The sequence below is a fragment of the Symphalangus syndactylus genome, chromosome 4, assembly GCF_028878055.3.
Source record: "Symphalangus syndactylus isolate Jambi chromosome 4, NHGRI_mSymSyn1-v2.1_pri, whole genome shotgun sequence".
Classification (NCBI taxonomy): domain Eukaryota; kingdom Metazoa; phylum Chordata; class Mammalia; order Primates; family Hylobatidae; genus Symphalangus; species Symphalangus syndactylus.
The window spans coordinates 86,528,525-86,549,385 of NC_072426.2; the positions used below are offsets into that span (position 1 = coordinate 86,528,525).

A 20,861-nucleotide genomic window follows, 5' to 3' on the forward strand; every position below is an offset into this window, starting at 1 on the left:
AGTTTGCTCAAGCAAAGAAACTTTGTCACTACTCCCTATTTTTCCCCTATGCTGAAATTAAACTAGGCAGACTCCAAATTATCTTTAAAAACATAGGTGTGTTTTTCAAAAATTCCAAAGAGCAATTGCAAAAGCACCTGTGGAGCGTGTCTGCTTTACCAGAAGTGCCCAAAATGTTACTCCAGCAAAAATGATTAGCAGGTGCTGTGGATGCTACTGGTGTCCTGGCCAGGTCCCCTTTGCTTCCTTCCCCAGGTGCCATGGGGGTCACCTGGTGGGAGTCAGCACATGGGGCCATGACCCCCTACACCCATGCTGCTCCAGCTCTGACCCCAGGCAGAGAGAGCTTCCCCTCTAATCTGAGGAGACCTCTTGCTTCCAGGCCTGTCCCAGATTTCTCTGCTGGCAGGGAGGCAGTGGGGGTGATGTCCATTCTGCCCCATCAGGGGAGATGATCAACTTCATGACTCTGCTTAAGCGGATCCCCTTGCTGGGCATATACTTGGACTTGACCAAATTTCCTTGGCTGCAGCTCTTCTCAAGGCTCCTGTTTGGCCACGTGAGGCCTGTTTTGGGGTGGGCTGCAAAATAACCCACCGAACCAGCGGTCACGGGGGCTTGCAGGGCAGAGAGATCCTCTAAGTCCTTCCTTCCTTTCTTCCTTTCCCTTCCTTCCTTCCTTCCTTCCTTCCTTCCTTCCTTCCTTCCTTCCTTCCTTCCTTCCTTCCTTCCTTCCTTCTCTTCTCTCTCTCCTTTCTTTCTTCCTTCCTTTCTTTCTCTCTTTCTTTCTTCTTTCTTTTTTTTTTTTTTTGACAGAGTCTCGCTCTGTCACCCAGGCTGCAGTGCAGTGGCACGATCTCTGCTTAGTGCAATCTCCGCCTCCTAGGTTCACGCCATTCTCCTGCCTCAGCCTCCCGAGTAAGCTGGGACTACAGGGGCCTGCCACCACACCCAGCTAATTTTTTTGTATTTTTTAGTAAAGACAGGGTTTCACCGTGTTAGCCAGGATGGTCTCCATCTCCTGACCTTGTGATCTGCCCGCCTCATTCTCCCAAAGTGCTGGGATTACAGACTGAGCTACCACGCCTGGCCCCTCTAAGTCCTTTCTAAAGGGCTTTGGCAGAAAGCAGCTAGGCAATGGCTCAGCACTGAAAGCAAGTCTGCACACAGAGCAGGACTTGAACAGAAAGCAAAGGAAAAAGAATTCTCACCCAGGGCTGGGATCCAAGAGACGCACACTGATACAGCTACTAAAAGGTTGTTAAACTCCCGAAGGGCCCCCACCTTGCTGTGTTATGGTCTGATTGTGTGTTGTTGAAGCACTCACCCCCAGTTTGCTGGTGTTTGGAGATGAGCCTTTGGAAGGTAATTCGGGTTAGATGAGGTTAGGAGGGTGGGGCCCTCATGATGATATAGTGATCTTATGAAAAGAGCAGGAAAGAGAGAGAGAGAACTCTTCCCCCCCATGACCAGGTGTAAGCACAGAGGAAAGGTCATGGGAGGACGTGTCAAAAAGGCAGCCGTCTGCAAGCCAGGAAGAGGCCCTCCCCAGGAACTGAATTGATCTTAGACTTCCCAGCCTCCAGAACTGTGCAAAATAAGTGTCTGTTATTTAAGCCACCTATTTACCTATTTATGGTATTTTGTATGTCAGTCTGAAAAGACTAAGACATGTTGGTGAATAGCTGCTGCACCCCCAACACCCAGGAGCCTCCCCTGGGGCCCCACAGACACCCTGCCACCCAGCACTAAGGGTTGAGGCCTGGCCCTGCAGGGGCCACTACTCAAGCTCTGCTCCACCCCTGCAGACAGCAGCCATTCAGGTGAGTGGGCTGTGCTGCACCAGTTGTTAAATATTCTGAGCAACTTGTGGTGGATTTAAAAACAGTCCCCAGATTCGTTGACACTCTTGTCATTGACAGATTGGGTCTGTGTCCCCTTTCCTTGAAGCTGGGGTGGCTTGTGATATCTTCAACTGATAGGGCACTGGGGAAGTGATGCCATGTGACTCCTGACACTAACTCACAGAAGGCAATGTGGTGTCCTTCTTGTCCACTGGGAGACCGTGGAGCCCTACCACTTGCTACCCTGAGGCCACCATGCTGGAGAAGCTACGTGTAGGAGTGCAGGGGACAGTCCCAGTTGAGCCTGGCCTTCCAGCCATCTCACCAGGGGCCCAACATGTGAGTGAAGAGGCATCCAGATGATTGCAACCCTTTGCCCTAGAGTCACCCCAACCTTCAGGTCTTCCCAACTGAGACTGAGTCCCCTTACTGGTTGGGGCAGAGACAAGCACCTTGCTGTGCCCTTCAGAACTGCTGACCCACAGAATCTGTGAATATTATACATGAGGATTTTATGCCACTGGCTCTGGGGTGGTTCGAAAGGCGGCAGTTGTAACTGGGAGCCCACCCTGTATAGAAATGTGAGGAAACTGAGGCTGAGAGAGAGAGTAAGTGACTCAGTCACTGATATAGTTTGGATATCCCCTCCAAATTTCATGTTGAAATGAGATCCCCAGTGTTGGAGTTGGGGCCTGGTGGGAGGTGTTTAGGTCAGGGGACGGATCCCTCATGGCCTGGTGCTGTCCTCACCATCTTGAGCTCTGACAGGATCTGGCTGTTTAAAAGTGTGTGGCACCTCCCCCCACCTCTCTTGCTCCCACTCTCGCTACGTGATGTTGGCTCCCCCTTCACCTTCCGCCATGACTGTAAGGTCCCTCCAGAGGCCTCCTCAGAAGCTGAGCAGATGCTGGCACCATGCTTCCTATATAGCCTGCAGGACTGTGAGCCAATTAAACCCCCTTTTTAAATAAATTACCCAGACTCAGGTATTGCTTTATGGCAACCCAAGAAAAGCCTAACACAGTCAAAGTCATGGAGCTGGCGCAGGGCAGAGCCAGAATCTGCCTCCCATCCAAGTGAATTCATAGCCCATGCTATTCCCATCTCCCTGATCAGGCTGGTTCCTGGGCATACGCTTACCCCTCAGGGCCACTTGAGGGGAAGTTTGCAAACTGGAGCATGTTCAGGGGTGATGGCCCCAAACAGGCTCCAGGAGGGACCACTGAAGGGACTGGGGACACTGGGCTTTGACAGAAGTCAAACTCGCAGAATTTGTGGGCCTTCTTCAGATATCCAAAGTGTTGTTACTGGGAGGGAATAAGCGTTGTGGCCCTAGATGGCAGAGATGTGGGCTTGATGTGGCTGATTTTGGTTCAGGTAAAGCAAGAACTTTGCTGGTCACATCCATTGGAAAAAGATTGCGCTGTCAAAGGACGCAGTGAGTCCCATCTTTGGAGGCAGCCAAGTGCACCTGGAGTACTCAGCTGCACCCTGAGTACCGCCAGTACACCCTGAGTACCCAAGTGCACCCCAAGCACACCAAGGACCACCCCTGGGTGGATGCCAAGGGGGCAGTCAGGCCACAGGTTGGAACAGGACCAGCTGACTTTAAATCCCTCTCTAACCCTGAGATATGAGGATGTAGCCTACACATCAGCAGGTGAATAGAATCTACCCTCATTTGCAAGGATTGTCCCCAGGGCAGCGGTGGGTGCAGCCCACCCGGTGTTCCCACTGGGAGATGCCCACGAGGTGCTCAGGCTTTGTGGCTCCCCAAAGCTCTGTTTCTGACAAATTAAATTGGTCCTACACTGGTCCCTGCTAAACATCCAAAGATACTTTGAGTTGAATACAAATCTTTATTATTTTGAAAACCACAGCAAAGGCACTTCAGAATCTCCAGGTACCCAGTCTCAGTTGCCGTTCAGTGGGGACAAGAGTGGTGCTGAGGGCATGGTCACACCCTTCTGTGCTGCATGCAGAGGGGTGCAAGGCCAGGGCAACTGACCTGGAGAGCCACCAGGGGAGCCCACGCCTCTTATAACACAGTGTCCTTGGGTCAGGAATTTGTAGTTTATTTTGTTATTAAGATGGTGAGAGAATTTTTCGTCCATTTAGAGCCTAACATTTTTAGATGATGTTAATGGCATCTCGGTTGGGATGGATATGTGTTCATTTCTCAGCTGCTGAAGGATGTGTGTTCTAAAACAAAAGGGCTCCCAGCCAGCTCTCCAGCTGCCTGATAGAGAAGCATATCAGTACGACACTTGTTAAAAACCCATATTCCCTGGCCCCTCTTGTGGAGACCCTGTTTCAGTAGATGGGAATGGGGCTGGAGTCTGTATAGCCTGTGCCCAGGAGACTCTGTGACCAGCTTGGGAAGCTCCTGCAGGGAGGAAGGAATGACCCACAAGTCCCCAAGCCATTCATGCCGAGGCATCTGTCTGGCTGGAGAAACGCTAAGGTTGGCATTGTGCTCACACTCGGAGATGACCTGGAGGAAGTTGGGAAGAGGAGCCCAGGCCAGTTCCACCCTCTGGGTCAGAAACCCGGCTGGAAAGCACTGGAAATAGGGAAATAGAAGACTGAAAGGCTGGGACCTCCCCACAACACCCGACCTGCGTCCATGGCCGAGGTTGAGTGAGGAGTCCTGGAGACTCTGACTTCTGGTCTTTGCTGTTGTTCTTCTGTGCCTCAGGGGTCGCTGCCCACCAGGCTCAGCAAGGCGTTCTTGTAGTCGCCGCTGGTGTCTTCCTGTGGGCAGGAGGTGCATGAGCTTGAGAAGGGGTTTGTTTGTGCCTGGCTGGGCAATGGTGGCTGTGTTATTATGACTAAGAGTTGTGCCCCTGGCCTGCACCTGGCCCGGCCCTCCAGGGTTCCTAGCCGCAGGGGTTGTGCCGTCACCCCTCTTTCCTTGTTTTTAATTTCAGGCTATTCCTTTACATTTCCTTTTGATTCTCTTACCAACTACATGCAGGATTGATGTGGAAAGTGAATCAGAGACAGTTCCACTCCTAAACAAGGAAGGGGTCAGCTGTCCCAGGGTTCTTCTATTCGGGAGCCAGGGGTGCCCAGCCATTCATTTGCACAACACGATGCATCATTATTCAACACCTGCTGTGGCAGCTTGGGAATCAAGGCTGAGAGTGAGGCACCAGCACACACCTGGGGGCAGGGCTGGGGGTGGAGGGAGCCTGGACCATCGTGCCCTGACGGTGTGGCCAAGGCAAGCCCCTTCACCTCTGTGGGACTCATCTATGAAATGAGATTGAGGCTGTGCTGCTGTGCATCTTACTGAGACGTGGTGAGGGCACAGCAGGAGGAAGGCGAGCTGGTCTGCCCTGCAGCTGGCTCACATCGGGTCCACAGTGTCTGTCTCCTGATGAGACTGACCTTGTGGTCCTATGGCTGAGGAGCCCTGTTTCTTACATACTGCTAGGTCCTGATGGGACTGGCTAGTCTGGGGTCTGCACACAGAGCTGGGAAATGGGCCAGGTCAGATCACCCAGATTCTTCTTCATGCAGTTGAGGACAGCGGGGTCAAGAGAGGGGAGTGGATTCATTCACAACAGCATGGTGAGTAAGGGGTAGACTGGGGCTAGACCCACTTTCCACACTCTGGACCAGCTTAGGTCTCATGGTTATTGTCTACTTTTCACCATTTAGTAAAATTTGCCTGTTTTGAGCCTGAAATCTTGTTACTGGTTTCAAACTACAATTACTTTTTTTTTTAACTTTTTTCTTTCTAGACACGGTCTCACTCTGTCACCCAGGCTGGAGTGCAGTGATGCAGTCCTAGCTCACTGCAGCCTTGGACTCCTGGGCTCAAGCGATCCTCCCGCCTTGGCCTCCCAAAGCACTGGGATTACAGGTGTGGGCCACCATGCCTGGTGATTTTTATTATTTTGAAGACAATTTTTGTAATAGTTTTTAGAAAGAAAAGCATTAATTTTGTTTACTTTTTCAAATACATGAGTTATACTTGGAGTGTTTATACATTTGCCTCTTAATTTCAATGCAGGAGTTTTTAACTCATATTAGTGTTGAAAACCATTCTTGCTTTAATGACATCTATGGTCTACACTAAAAAGAAAATGTTCGATCAACGTATTCCTGATTCGATTTTCTTAAGTAACAACATTAGATAAAATTTGAAGAGGGTGGCTTCATGTATCTGTAGAAATCTCTCTGATGCCATTAAGTTACCATGTGTGGTTAAAAGGGTTAATGACAATCAGCTCAGACTGTCTGCAGGTGACAGCAGCAGTCCAGGCTGGTGTGTGCCTTGCCCTCCTGTCTCCCGACAAGATTGGCTGGGGAGCCTAAAGTGAAATCAAGAATAATTCCAATCCTCCCTTGCCCCTGCCCACCTGTTGCCCCATCTTGAAACATCTGGAAACAGAAATGTCTTTTCCACCTATTGTCAGCTATGTGTTTCTTGAAAAGTGCACTTAACAACGACATTTGCAGAAGAGCTAGAGACTTGACTTAGTAGCCAAAGAAGACTTGGGGATATATTTGTCCTAATGTGACTTCTGCTAATGAAATCATCAAGACCTCAATTTGCAGACACCCCCAGAAGAGCTGTTTCTCCCAATTATCGCAGTGTGATAATCACTCTGTGTTTTGAAGGCTCCAGAACTTTTGCTAATTGGAATCTGGTTAGATAATCTATTGGTGCTCATCTGACTTATCTCCTTAGAAGTTGGCCGCCAGGACTGCTTAAATCTGGACTTGAGTGGTGGTCCCGATTCCTACTGGACTAGTTCATCTCTTTGACTATTCAGAGGTGGCTTCTTCTGCAAAGATTTGGTGTCTTTTCCAAGGAGCAACCATAACTCAAATGTGAAACCAACTTTCTGAGTGGGACACAGGGGAGCCTCTGTGCCCTGGTCTCTGCATCTCCCCTCTGCCCCCCATTCCCCTTGGGATCCAGCCACACTGACCTCTGCTGTTCCCTGCACACACCACATGGTCATGAATGTAAGCGCATGGTGCCCACTGGGAAGGGAGGGGCTCATGTAGTGCTGGCCACAGCCTCCAGGTCTCCCCGAATGTCTAGGTTTCAGGCTGGCCTCAGCATTGGGAATGCCTGCTTACCATGATCATGCTGCTGAGGGTCTTGCCGTACATCTTCTTGAAGTGACACTTGATAAGATTTAAGTCAATCTCGCTCCTTGAAACGATGTTTCTTATCAGGGTCCCATCGCGCGTCCCTGCTCCCTGGGCAAGACAGTGGCCATCAACAATCCTGCCTCACCTTTCCTGTCCATCTGTGAGTGATGGACGGATCTGTGTGGTTGGGTTCTGGGGCTTTTAGAGGGAGGGAGATGTGGGAAGGAGCCTGTGCTTCAGCCAGGGAAGCATTAGGTGGGAAGCTTTGGTGGCTTAGGGTGTCCACTTCCTTAATCCCTTCTCACCCACTGCCCAGAACTCTTCCTTTATGATGCCAAGTGCTCCAAACTGCAGTATGTTTGCTTTGCCACATCAAATTCTAGGCACAAAGTACTCACTGCTCCAGGAACAAGACTTCCTACTAGAGCAACGGCAGCAGTCAGCTCAGCCAGGAATTTCACAGGCAGGGCCTTCCTGCTCACCTTCATCCCTGACCAGTCTCATGTCAGCTGGGGCCACATGGCCAAGGGAATTGCATGCCGTCTCTCATTTCCTCGGCAGAAGTGGCCACAAGGCTTGGGTTTCGGGTGTGGAACTAACTTCAGGGGATATCAGCAACCATCAATCGGAGAAAACGGGCAATGGCTTTAGTTTCAGGGAATTATTCACCTCTGGAGATGCAGCGTCCCTTTCCCAGACTCAGTTTCACCTCTAAGAACTAAAACCTTTCTGATCCACAACAGGTTTGGGTAAGATAACTCCCCTGTGTGGAGGATCGTGGTGGCTTTGAGCTCCTTGGCTTTGCACTTGGTGCTATGTAGGGTGAGCGTCAGGAAGCAGAAGACAGGACAGTTACCTTCATGGCATAGTAGAGTCTCTCTGCAAAGTAGCTGTGGAGGTTTTGGGTGCATTTCACTGGCAAACAAGAAAGCTGTGTTAATGTCTGGAGCTGGTAGGTGGCACTGCCTACAACTTTATGTCTTGCCTTAGGTCTTAAGAGTCAGTGCAAGGCTTGGCATATTTCTTTGTGCCCTGCCTTTCCCAATGTGAGAGGCTTTGTGTCAGGTGGCGTGGGACAGGGAAGGTAGCCCGGGGCACTGGGCACAGCTCCAAAGGCCCAAGCAGGCAGGCAGAAGGGTAAGATGTGAAACGTGCCAGACTGTGGGGCTCGTCTAAAGACACCAGCTCAAGCCCATCCAAGGGCAGCTCAGACTCAGGACAGGCCCTGGGCTCTCAACCCAGAGACACCTCCACCGAAAATCCGGCCTCTCAGCTCCACAGAAGCACCATGGTATGGCGGCTGCTGGCCTCAGAGTGCCCTGTGTCTCTCACTTATCAGCAGGAACCCTGCATTTTGAATTCCCATATGACAAATGGAGTTTGGCCCCACAGGACTAAGGCACCTGGGGGCATCTGATCCAGAGAGTGGGCCCATGCTTGCTCCCATGGGTACTGCTCAGAGACTTGGCATCTGGGTGGGGAAGGTTGGCATTTTCACCTAGGGCTGCAGATGGAGCGTGGGCTTTGAGTGAGGTAGGCATGTGTTCACTTCCTGCCTTCATGGTGCAGTGTGGCTTCATTACTCGACCTCCCTGACTCATCTGGGAAGTGAGACTGATGTGAGGCTTCAAGATGAAGTGAACAGGAAGGGCCAGCATGACGGAGCACTGCATCGCTTCACTATTGCCTGCTGGCAGACTTCATTCTTGGTGGGTTCAGGCCAGATCCAGGGGTGGATTTTGGAAGCTGAGATTGGAGCAGGGGTGCGATTAGATGCCCTGACATAGACCGGATTGTATCACAGCATCCAAGGCCAGCTGGGGTGTCTCAGATGGCCCTGTCTACCCAGAGAGGCTAGGACACAGCAGGGAGCCTGCTGGCTGCTGGGCTTTGCATGGAGGCAGCCTGGTGTGGAGGTGAGAGCTGCAGGCCGGGAGTCCGGACCTGGGCTCTGTGTGTAAGTGGGAGAAGAGATGTCCCTCTGCCCTGGGCCTCAGCTCTCTACTCTGCAGTGACTCCTCCCATTGTGATCTCAGCCCTGGAACCCATGAGAGCTCTGGAGTGGGTCCTCCTGAGTGGCCCTGACTTCCTGCTGTGGGGAAGATCCCCAGTGTTTCTCAGCATCAGACCATCCATCACTCAGTTTGGACTCAAGCCACACATCACTGTTTCTTCAACTGGCAATGAAGGCAGGGGCCAGGCCCCTGGTTCATGTCCAGAAAGATGACTTTGTGCTGGCCAGGGCTTCACAACCACAGCCAGAGTGCTCCCTGCATGGCTGCCATGAGTACACACAGGGTTGGGGCTGGCATAATCACTGGCGTATGCATTTGTGTGCACACACACACACAATCTCTCTCACACACACACATCCCACCCACACAGTCATGCACACACACCCTCAGGCACACTCTTACGCACACACTCATGCAAACACATTCTCATGCACACACACCCTCATGCACACACACCCTCATGCACACACACCCTCATGCACACACACCCTCATGCACACACACTCTCATGCACACACACTCTCATGCACACACTCATGCACACACAACCTCATGCACACACACACTCATGCACACACACCCTCATGCACACACACTCTCATGCACACACACACTCATGCACACACACCCTCATGCACACACACTCTCATGCACACACACTCTCATGCACACACACACTCATCCACACACACCCTCATGCACACACACTCTCATGCACACACACACTCATGCACACACACCCTCAGGCACACACACTCTCATGCACACACACACTCATGCACACACACCCTCAGGCACACTCTTACGCACACACTCATGCAAACACATTCTCATGCACACACACCCTCATGCACACACACTCTCATGCACACACACTCTCATGCACACACACACTCATGCACACACACTCTCATGCACACACACTCTCATGCACACACACCCTCATGCACACACTCATGCACACACAACCTCATGCACACACACACTCATGCACACCCTCATGCACACACATTCTCATGCACACACTCATGCACACACACACTCATGCAGACACACCCACACAGCACTGGGCACCACGTGGGCAGCACAGAGAGCAATCCTTGGCAGCACATACTGGGACTCTAGAGGTGGAGCAGTCCCTGGGTGAAGAGGACAGGCAGAGTGTGAGTTGAGGGGACATCCCGTGAAGGTGACCCAGGGATTCTTTCTCTTGCGGTTGCATCCCTCGGCCCTTTGTTCTTTGGTGCTGCCCCACGGTGAGCCCTGTGGCCTGAAAAATGTGCAGGCCTGAGCTCTTACCCACAGTGAGCATGGCCTCCTCCAGCGAGCCGTGGGTCTCACTCTTGATGCTGTCCTCAATGCTCTTGTTGGCAATCTTCTCATACTCTTCAAACACTGTGGAGAGGGCTCTGCTCAGGGGATGGTCAGACCTCGTGGTGCCCCTCAGTGTCTCGGATCAGAGATTGCACATCAATTTGCCGCCCTGACCTCCCACTTGGTGGCCGGGGAAAAAGTCCTGGGCTCCCTGGCTCTCTCCCTAACTCTAGACTTGACAAGGCAGAAGCACGAGGGAGAGGCTCACGGCCAGGACACCCCCTGTGGCCCCGGCCCCAGCCCCTCCCTCCCTGGTACCTCTCAGCAGGTGAGTGGCACTGCGCGTGCACAGGATGGTGATGAATTTCATCTCATCAGTCCCACGAATCTTCTCGCCTGCCGCATACAGATCCTAGCATTGGAACACCCACAATAAGCTGGTGAGGCAGACCAGGGAGGTGAGGGACTGAGCCCCAGAGTCCCAGAGCTGTGGCCATGGCCCGGCCCTGTCCACTCTGCCAGGCCAGCATGCTCCCCTGCTTGGACATCTCTGACAGAAGCTCCCCTTTCTCTAGCAGCTCTGGCTTAGAATCTTTTCTCTATCCTGGGCCACAAGCTGCTCTAGGAACTGCCTGGTCCCCAGACTTCCCTCTGCCAGCAGGCAGACCTACAGAGACCCCGACACATGTGTCCAGCACTGGGGCCTAGCACCCCCAGGTTCATGGGCTGTTCCTGCCAGGACAGAGCTTTAGTGCTCCCCCACCCCCAAGTCACACTCCTTCCTCCCGAGTCTCCCAACACCCTCACTCTCCTCCCCAGACACCACAGGACAAAGGCCTATAGGGAGCTGAGCTGGGTGGGTCCCAGCCTAGTGTCAGAGAAAGCCCCCGTGGGCAGAGGAGCTGGAGTCCAGATGGCACGGGGTGGGGCCACATGGCCAGCTGGGCGCAGCCTCACCTGTGCGTCTTGGAGGGCCAGTCCCGGGTCCACAAAGCTGCTCACATCATCCCTGCTGCCCTAGGAACAGAGGAGGTGGCTCTGTAAGGCAGGCCAGCTGACCAGAGCATTAAGGGCAGAGGGGGGATCCTGGGCTTGGACGGTAGGCATGGCTCTGCTGCTCTTTGGCTGTGGAAACTTCGACAAGCCAGTTATTCTCTTCAGCCCTTGGTTTCCTCATTTGTGCAATGGTGGTGGTAAGGACTGTCTCATAAGGCTTGGGGGATTCAGTGAGCTAAGGTAAGCAAAGTGCCTGGCATGAGGCCTGCACGAAGGACCTGCTCTCCTCCCACTTCCAGGATGCTCTCACATGGCTGAGTAAGGACAGGTGTGGGGGCTCTGCAGTCGGGACCCTCTAACCATGCTGAGACACACCCAGTGAGCCCTGGCTGCCGGGCTATCCCATGCCCCTGCCCTGACTCTTGTGGCTCTATTCAAGGGCTGCTCCCTGGGGTGGAGCTGTTGAGACTTCCAAACCAAGGCACTCCCAAGAGCCTGGGCTGTGATACCTGCAGGAGGCACACCAGGATCCTCTCCAGGTAGCCACTTGTGTCTGCTTGGATGTCCTCCTCCAGGCTGGACCCGTAGTCTGCAGGGAAACAGGACCATGAGGCACAGGCAGAAGCCCACAGCCTACCCAGGGCCTGCTTTCTTCCCTCCAGCCCTGTTCCCCATACTTCTCCTTATGAAAGCCTTCTAGGAAAGAAAGTCCTTGGCACAGGGCATGGATGCAATGCCCGGGTGTCCAAGTGGCTGTCACCTGGGTGGTGGTTCACAACTAGAAGCCACATGCATACCCAACCAAGCTCAAAGCACAAGATGGACCAGGTCAGAGAGCCAGGCTAGGGGCTGCCAACCAAGCTCCATTTCATCTCAAGGCTTGGCAAAGCCAAAGCCTCCAGGAAAACTCCCCACTGGGTACACGATGTGGAGGACTGACTGGCCTCTGCTAGCCTGGCATCCATACCCCCTACTACCACGGTCCTCAGGGGCAGAGATTTTAGTTGATCACGTGCCTCTCTCCCCTGTAAGAGGAGCTGGTGAGCTTACAGATCAAGTCTGAGTCATGTTCAGTGTCACCATCAGGCACAGATCTTGGCATACAGTAGGTGCTCAGCACCTGTGGGTAAAAAAGTCCCCAAAGGGTCCTTTCTAGTGTGGCCCAGGTTAATTCTTGATCCTTGTTCCCTGCCAGGCTGCCAAAGCTTGTGGCCACCCCCGAGCCCCTCCATCTGTGCCACCCCTTACCTTCCTCATACGCCTTCATTATCTCCCGCAGCTGGTTCTTGGTCCGAGAGGCCAGGATCTCAATGATGACGCCCTCCTTGGTTCCTAAGCCCTGTGGACAGAAACCTCTGCCCGCTGGAGTGCTGTGCCATGACCTTCTGCTCTGTCCACACCTTCTTTTCTCAAGATGCCTGAGCCTCAGGAAGGATCTCACTACTCTGTCCCACTTGGAGTGGGAGGATGTGATGAGAAAATCACATGCTTGTCTTCAGTGATGGACATTGAGGGCAAGTGCTGTGATGGGGAAGCCCTGTCTCAGCTCTCCCTCCTTAGCTGGGTGGTCTCAGACAGGCTGCTCCATGTCCCGGAGCCTAAGCATCCCGATCCATAAACAGGAGTAAGAAGCCTCCCCTGCCCCAAAGGTAGATTAGGGAGCATGGGTGTAAAATGCCTGGCAGTGCCCACGCAGCAAGTGTCTTTTCAAACAAAATGACTATAGTTACTGGGTCTCCATCCTTATTAATCTGCAAAAGCAAAGAGTAGTGAGAGGTAAAGGGAAACCCAGGGGGCTGTGCCTGAGACTGTTGAGGTGGGTTTCCAATACCACTGTACACCTGAGCTCGTGAGGTTCTGAGAAGTACTGATTTTGGCTTCATCACGGCCATTCAACATGTCAATTAGGGACCAGTGACTCCAGGTGTTGGGTGCAGTCTGAGCAGCAGGCCGCCTGCTCACTGGGCCCAGCTATGGCCCATGTGGCCATTCCAAACAGTGGCTCAAAGGGAGCTCTGGGCTGCCGGTGCCCGGTCCCCGCATTGCCCCTACCCAGTCATGTGAGCACCCCTGCCACTGCCCTGCCCCGTCTGCCTAGTTACCTTCATGGAGTCATGCAGCTCCTTGGCTTCATATCTGTATGGTGGGTACATAAGGGCCACAATGAGCCTCTCGAACTTGCCACTCAGCTCTGACTTCAAGGTCTCAGTGAGGTCCTAATGCAGGAACAGGGAAAGGTGTATTTGTCATAAGCCAGGCCCACCTGAGTGCAGGCAGCGGAGTGGTGGCTGGGCCCAGGGACTTGGGCTGGATTTCGCGTGGGCCCTGCCACGTGCTGGCTGGGTTTCTTGGGCCAGCTCCTTAGCTTCTCTGAGCATCAGTATCTTTACCAGTTGCACGGAGATGAACATACTCCTGCTTCATCCCATTGCTTAGGGTGTTGATAGAGAGATGTGTGTGACTCAACTCAGCATTCAGTGCAGTGCTGGGCACATTATAAACTCTCAGTAAAATGAAATTGGCATTGCTAGCTAGACTGCAAGCTCTGAGTGTGGCATCACCATAAAATACCTGTGCCTCCTTCGTAGGGCACATTTTGCTACAAGGAGCCACCAGGCTACATCAGCTGATCTACAGAGCAGCAGAGAGATCAACGGCTTTGTCAGACCTGGATTTTAATCCCCACCTTGTTGAGTACAGGCTCTGGGACCTTGGGCAACTTACAACCTCTCTGAGCGCCAGTTTCCCCAAATGTTTGAATACAAAGAATAATGTACAGCTGTGAGGACTAAGAGAGGGAAACTGTAAAAATGCACACTGGGTTCTCCAAGAGAATATTTGAGCTGATCTTCCTTCGTTAAATCTCCAAACCAATGATTTGAGTCACCAGAGGCTTCAGGCAACCATGGCTATGCGCATATTTAATCCTGTGTTTACTATGTACCCCCAAATTTCAGGCTTTGTCCTAGGGGTGGAGGGCAGGTGGGAGGAGAAACAAAGGGTCTGGCATGCTTGCTCCAGGCTCTTATAATTCCCAGGTGGCAGAAGGGATGAGGTGTGGGTGTAAGCAGCTCCACTGAGGAAAGCGTGCCCACGCCCCAGAACAGAGTGAAGCCAGGCCTGCATGCCTGGGGCATGGGAAAGAGGTGGTCTGGGCTTGGGGGCAGGGCGAGATAGCCTGGGGGCAGGGAGACAGACCTCCAGTGGGGCCTGTTGGGTGCATGAGAAGGAATGCTGTGAGAGAGGAGGCAGGAAAGGAAGCAGGGAAGGCCAGCCCCCGGCCCGGGCTCTGACACCTAAAAGTAGGTCTGCCAGATAAAACACAGGGTTGCCAGTTACATTTGAATTTCAATAAAGAACAATTGTTTTCGTGCAAAGAGGTTCCATGTGCCCATGCTGTCAGTGGGCTGGCTCTAGGGGAAAGTCGTCCAGAATGGAGCTGCCTCCCAGGCTGTACCCCCAACTCCAAGGCTCACCTATCCCCACCCCCACCAGCCTTCCCCTTGCCTTGCCGAACTGAGCCTTGAAGGACTTGGCAATCTGCTGCCGCTGCGCGTTGCTTCTCTTGGTGAGCACATCGATGACAGCCTGCTTGTTGGTCCCTGCAGGGATACAGCATGAGTGACCCTGCTGCCCCCAGGGTGACACACTGGTGAGGGCGGAGGCAGCTGCTTGGTGGCTAAGCAGTTGGGACCTGACACCTGGATAGTTCCAAACCCCCAGACCACTTTCGTGGTGTAAACAAGACCCTTAGGAAATCTGCCTCCCCATTTCCCACCCCACACCCCCACAATGTTGGGGCGTGCCCAAGGCCAGCCTCACAAGATGGAATCTGAGGTCTGGGTGGCTCTGGACATCAGCCCGGGCCTTTGGAGCTTGGCCGAGTGAGATCTCCAGCCCTGCCCTCCTTTGTATTGGTCGCAGTAGGGGAAGGTCAAGACTAAGAGTCCAACCCCTGGATCAGAGGCCTGGCCCAGCAACTGCATGGCATTGGGCAGCCAGCCTCATTTCCCTGGGCCTCTGTTTTCTCATTTGGGAAGTGGAGATAACTTTCTGCTTCACAGAAAGCAGAGGGCATGAGAACGTTTTCTGGGCTCATCAGGAGTGGCAGTTCTCGTTAATGCCCCTGATCCTCAGGCAGAGCCAGCTAAGGGGTCAGTCCCACCTGGGGTGAGGTCAGGGTGCATGCCCTGCTCTCAGGTCAGGAGGGCTTTCTGGGCAAGCTGTTTAAATCTGGCCTCAGGCCAGCCCTCGCCCACTCACGGTAGTGCTGAGGACAGCACTGGGCAAGTGCAGGAGATGGGAAGGGAGCTGGCCCCGTGGCCATCGACATGGGGCAAGGGGGCCTTGAGTCAGCCCCACAAACTCCCCACACCTCACAGCCCCAGCAGCTCTGTGCCTGGCATCATACAGCACCACCCCCTTCACACTTCATGTGACACACGAGGCCAAGAATTCTTGGGGCCACTTTACAAGTGAGAAAGCTGAGACTGATGGGCAGTCACTCACAGGGACACACAGCTGACCTCCCCACCCCCATTACCCAGGGAAGAGCAGCACCCTCCTGTCCAGTCTTGCAGGGTGGGTACTGACCTCACTGCAGAAACAGAGGGCTGTGTGATTCTCTGGGTAGGGGAGTCAGTTTCAGAGTATCATGGGACACCCCAGCTCCCCAGATGTCCCCTGGCACCCACTTTCCAGGGCTGTGAGCAGAGGGGTCTTGAGCAGAGGTGGCAAGGCTGCCAACACCCACTCACCGATCCCCTTCATGGCTTTGTAGAGGGTCTCTGCATCAGGGTCTGGGTTGAAGTGGGAGCTGCTCTTCACTGTGACACCCTCCTGTTCAATCTGCAAGAGAACCAGGCCTGCTCAAAGCGGGCAGGGACAGGGAGGGCAGAGCAGGCTCCCAGCCCATCTTGTAGCCCGCCCTGACAGGGTGAGCCCCTTCCCTGGGCACGGCGATCTGCTCAGCCCTCGCAGGCCAGTGCTCCGCCCTTCAGCCCCTTGGCCAACAGGGTGGAGTAACCAGAGCCAGAGCTTGTGGGGAGAAGCCACGAAACCTTTCCTGTCCCTGTCTGTGCCATCTGACGGCAGACAGCAGCTCCAGCCACACCCAGCTCCTTCCAGCATCACCCACCAGCAGCAGGATAGGACAAACTCACCCAAAGTTAGGAGGGGCAAGAACACTTAAGCAAAGGCTTCCTGGAGCTGCATGCACCGCCTTCAGAGCGTGCAGATGAGGTTGGAAGGCTGGGCATGGTTCCGCCTTTCTGAGGAATGGTTTGAGCTCAGTCTGCCCTCTTCCTGGGGAGTTGGGACTTACAGGAACTTAGAGGGCAGGGGCCCAGCTGAGCATCCTGATAGTTCAGGGTGTTTGCAAGTCCACAGGCCCATGGGGCTCAGAGCGTCAGGTTTAGAAAAACCTGCACGATGCTCTGCAGACTGTGAAATAAACCAGATAACCAAGTGCCTGAGCCCTTGACTTCCAAGCCTCCAGTTCAGGGCTTTCCTGAGGGCTCTTTAAACTTGTGCCCTGCAGAATTTCTCAGATGATTAACACAGACATAAGTATGTATTGGGTGGAGGAATGGTAGAGAGTGGAGGGATATTGGAGATAGGTATTGAATTAGACGGAGACTCAGAGATCCTCCAGGATGAAAGAGTTTAGTCCCATGCAGTCTTGTCTTCCATTTACCTGTTCACTTATTCCTTCCATCACCTCCATCATCTGCCCATCTACTTTCCCACCTACCCACTTATCCATGTGACTTCCACATCCATCCATCCATCCACCCACCCATCCATCTATGCACCTGCCCATCCATCCATCCATCCATCCAAGCCCTGGGTTACATTCTGAAAATACAGAGATTCCCATGGATGGTATATCTCTAACTATCTTTCCTTTGAGTAAGAGGTAAGGCATCTTTCTGAACCCTTTGCTTTAATTTCAAATGTCTGGTGACAGATATTCCTGAGTCATTTCTTAACACCATGTTTCACAGCAGAAATTGTTAGAAATAATTCCTATGGAAATTCCATCCAGAGAGAGCCAGTGTGGTCCCAGATATTGCTCATCAGTGTACACACACATGATAGCCCTTGCTTGTGGAGTAACGCTCTGCTATTACTCTTGTTAGCACTTTGAGCCCCTTGTGTGTGCCAGACCTGGGCCAGGTGCTTTAGATGCAATGCTTATGTCATGGCTTCCTCAACAGTTGTGCTAGGTAAGTACTGATGCCTCACTTTACAGAAAGGAAGCTGGACTCCCTTACACAGCTAGTAAGCAATGCTGCTGGGACTCCCCAGCTTGACTCAGAAGCTGAGCTCTATCTACCTCCCCTGCCCTACTGATGACTCAACCTTTCCCAGGCAATGAGTGTTCTTGGAACGTTCCACTGAAGGAAGCTTCACCCACAGGAACGCAGGTCGTCTGGGAATGTGGGAGGCATCTCAGCTCTCAGTGCCTGCCGGCTTCCCTCTGCCCCAGCACTCGGGGGCTATGGGGCACCAGCGAGTGGCCAGGCTGTGTAACCGCATCCCTGAGGAGCATGCAGTCCCGCAGGGGTGCGGTAGGGCTCAGGTGCAGCATTTGTAAGCAGCTCCCGGGCTGGTTCTGATTTTGCTGCATTGAGAAGCCTCTGTCTCACTTCCCACTCTAAGGTTTTAGAAAATAAGTGTTCTGGGAATCGGAGCCCTGGCTATCAGTGTGGAGTCCTGGAGCTCCAGACCTCCTGCTGAGAAGGAAGGGTCAGCCTCAGGCTCCTGCAGGGTCTTGCCCCGGGCTGTGCTAGTCCAGACAGGCACATTTTCACTGAAAAGGTGACTCAGACCAGCCTGTGACCACATCTATTAATATAACTTGTTCTGTGACAGGCACAGGGGAGCTGCCACGCCTTGGCCTTTCCCTGCTATGCGGCTGCCCAGAGGCCTGGGAGATGGGTTTGTCTCTATGAGAGACACAGAGGAAAAGGCAACACCAAAAAGAGAGGTGCAGATGGGCCCTGCCTGCAGACAGATCTCTCTCCAGTGGCTCCCTCATCCCCTCCCAGCCCATTCCTGGCCCAGCTTTGTGCCCAGAGAACACTGGGTCCTCTCTAGCAGCTCAGCTGTTGCAGGTGGAGTCCACCTGTGAACTTGCTGCCCTGAGCCAGCTCTCACATGGGGCATGGACGACCAGGGTATAGTTTTGGCCCTGGAGTCAGGCTGTTCAGATTCTCACCTAGACTCTGACACTTACTAGTGAGTTCAGGCACCTGCCTAGCCTACTTGTGCCTCAGTTTCCTCATCTGTGGATAAGGATACTGGTGTCTACTTCGTAGACTTCTTGTGAGGTTCAAGGGAGATATTGAATGTGAGGTGCTTAGAGGAGGGTCCTGCCACACAATAGGGACTCAGTGAGTGTCACAGTGATCCTGTCAATTTGGCAGGTCCCTACATGGAGAGCCCTTTGTCCTGCTGCACTGGGTGCAAGGCCCAGTGTCAGACTGTCTTGGCCAGCAACTGACTTTGGAAACCACCCAGCACTGGGCTCTCCCTGCCATGTCCACCTCCTCAAAGGCAGATTCCCAGCAGCCTGGTTGAAGCTGGAGGTCGCCATGGCCCCTTGTCCTGGAAGATGGCTGCTTCCCTTGGGGCCAGGACAGCTGCCCCACCTCACCCTGGCTTCCTCTGTGTCCCACCTGTCCAGAACCTAGCATGTCTGACCCTGAGGACCCTTGCCTGGGTTGCGACATCTATGATCCAGAGATTCCCTGAAGCTGGACAAGCCTGGGTATCCCACAAAAGCTCACAGAGAGCCTGGGGCTGGGCAGAGAGACCCAACTGCTCTCTGACTGGAGCCTGCTGGCCATTGGACCCTAGCAAGTCACTCAGTGTCTCTGAGCCTTCATTTCCTCATCTGCAAAACAGAGAGTGCAGCCCTGACATCCTGAGGCTGCCTGGGAGGAAAGGAAAAGGACGTGCAGAGACGGCAGCCAGGAGATGCCACCTCTGTCCCCTTCTGGATATTCAACTCCCTAGCACAGCGATGGCCTCAGGCTCAAGCATAGATGGAAAGCTCCCAAGCACGCATCAATTTTGCTGGGGATGGGCTGCCCTGAGCCCCGGGTTCCTCCAGGCTTTAGCAGGCCAGGTCCTCCTGCTTCCCCTCTTCTCTCTCCAGTCTTGACAAATGAACATCATTGATCCCTGAGGTGAAAGCATTGATGGGTCCCCAACAGCAGGTTCAGGTTACTCTCCCGCTCAAAGCCCTTCAGTGCCTTCCCACTGCTCTTAAGGTAAAGCCTGAACTCCTCAGCCTGCCAGGCAAGGCCTTTCAGGACCTGGCCCTGCCTGCTTCCCCAGGTCCATCTCCTCTGGAACCAGGACCCTCAAGCTGTGCTGAGCAGCTTCCCTCAAAGCCAAGCTCCCCGCCGTCTGACCCTCTGCACACACTTCCCTCTGCCAGGAGCAGTATGCCTGATTCTCCCCAAATGCACACGTGTGTGCACCCCATACACATTTACACACAAGGCTCAACCATGATACCCTCTCCTTTGAGTGGCCCCACCCCTGCAAGGGTCCCTGCCCTGGACTCCTCTCAAACCTCAGCTTTCCCCTTACATTTCTAGATTTCTTCATCAGCCTGTCTCCCGGCCCAGGTCCCATCCCTGCCGTGGGCACTCTAGGCCTGGGACTGTTTCTTCTCGGCTCCTCCCCACCCTCCATGCTTGGCCAAGGAGGCAGCCAAATGTAGACTGAGCCACTCCCAGCCAAGGGTGACTTTACATTTCTCAGGACTCCCTGGTGACCAGCACCCAACACCATGCAGGAACCCAAATCTCCTGCCAGCTCCCACTTACCCAGGCTTTCCACCAGGCCATCTCGTTCACCTCAGGGGCACCTTTCCCAGGGAGATGAAGAGACACAGGTTGGCCTCCGCTGGGACTCCACACATCTGGCTCCTGCAGCTGAGGAGTGAGCAGGCCACTCACTTGGGCGTGGGGGTGCAAGCCCGCCCTGGGCTGCACCCAGCGCCACACCTGCCTGCCGCCCCCTCGCCCCCGGGCTCTGCCTGGCTTTGGGCATCTCCTATGGCTCCCAGGCCCCACCCAGACACTGCCCAGGCCTGCTCTGGGGAATTACACAACTCACTGTCAGATATTTGGGCTGTGGCTGTTACGCATACTGGAAATTCTTAGCTCCAGCCTGCGAAAGCCCCACTCAGTAAACACAGCTCCATGTTGATCAGGCTGGTCTCAAACTCCCGACCTCAGGTGATCTGCCCACCTTGGCCTACCAAAGTGCTGGGATTATAGGCGTGAGCCACCGCACCCAGCCCATTTTCATCATTCCTAATAGCCATGGAGTATGCCATTTAATTAATTGCATATGCAATATTATTTTTTTTCCCCGGGGGCAAGGGGCTCATATTCACCACAGATGGGAGGCCAGATGGTGAGAAGGTGGCAGGCGGCACAGCCACCTTATACAGCATGCCATACTGGTCCACTGTCAGACCCATGATGGCCTCAGCTCCATCACCCCCCAGGCTGACTCTGGCTCCTGCCTGGCTCTGCCTGGCCACCACAACCCC

General features: G+C 53.7%; 1 protein-coding gene across 7 annotated transcripts; it reads right to left on the bottom strand.

The window, feature by feature from the left end:
• Positions 1 to 3,683: 3,683 nt before the first annotated feature.
• On the bottom strand, positions 3,684 to 20,383 carry LOC129480905 (annexin A8). Of its 7 annotated transcripts, none has more exons than XM_055275448.2 (12): positions 20,128 to 20,383; positions 16,042 to 16,132; positions 14,792 to 14,886; positions 13,387 to 13,500; positions 12,533 to 12,623; positions 11,794 to 11,873; positions 11,246 to 11,305; positions 10,607 to 10,700; positions 10,274 to 10,369; positions 7,816 to 7,874; positions 6,945 to 7,067; positions 3,684 to 4,598 (listed from the first exon to the last, which is right to left on the bottom strand). In XM_055275448.2, exons 1-12 carry the CDS (start codon positions 20,146 to 20,148, stop codon positions 4,539 to 4,541), a joined length of 984 nt encoding a protein of 327 aa, XP_055131423.1. In that variant the 5' UTR covers positions 20,149 to 20,383; the 3' UTR covers positions 3,684 to 4,538. The 7 variants fall into 7 exon arrangements, with proteins under 7 accessions (XP_055131423.1, XP_055131422.1, XP_063494184.1 ...); XM_055275447.2 differs by having other exon boundaries at positions 14,792 to 14,985; positions 20,128 to 20,320; XM_063638114.1 differs by lacking the exon at positions 10,274 to 10,369 and having other exon boundaries at positions 20,128 to 20,320.
• Positions 20,384 to 20,861: the final 478 nt, after the last annotated feature.

Bases quoted from the DNA above. Each gene is read 5' to 3' on its own strand.
- LOC129480905 (XM_063638113.1), bottom strand. From the start codon at position 20,148: ATGGCCTGGTGGAAAGCCTGG. The intron at 13,501-14,791 runs GCAAGGGGAAGG...TTCCTGCATTAG, and splicing joins TCAAGGCTCAGTTCGGCAAG to GACCTCACTGAGACCTTGAA. The intron at 12,624-13,386 runs GTAACTAGGCAG...TTCTGTCCACAG, and splicing joins AGCTGCATGACTCCATGAAG to GGCTTAGGAACCAAGGAGGG.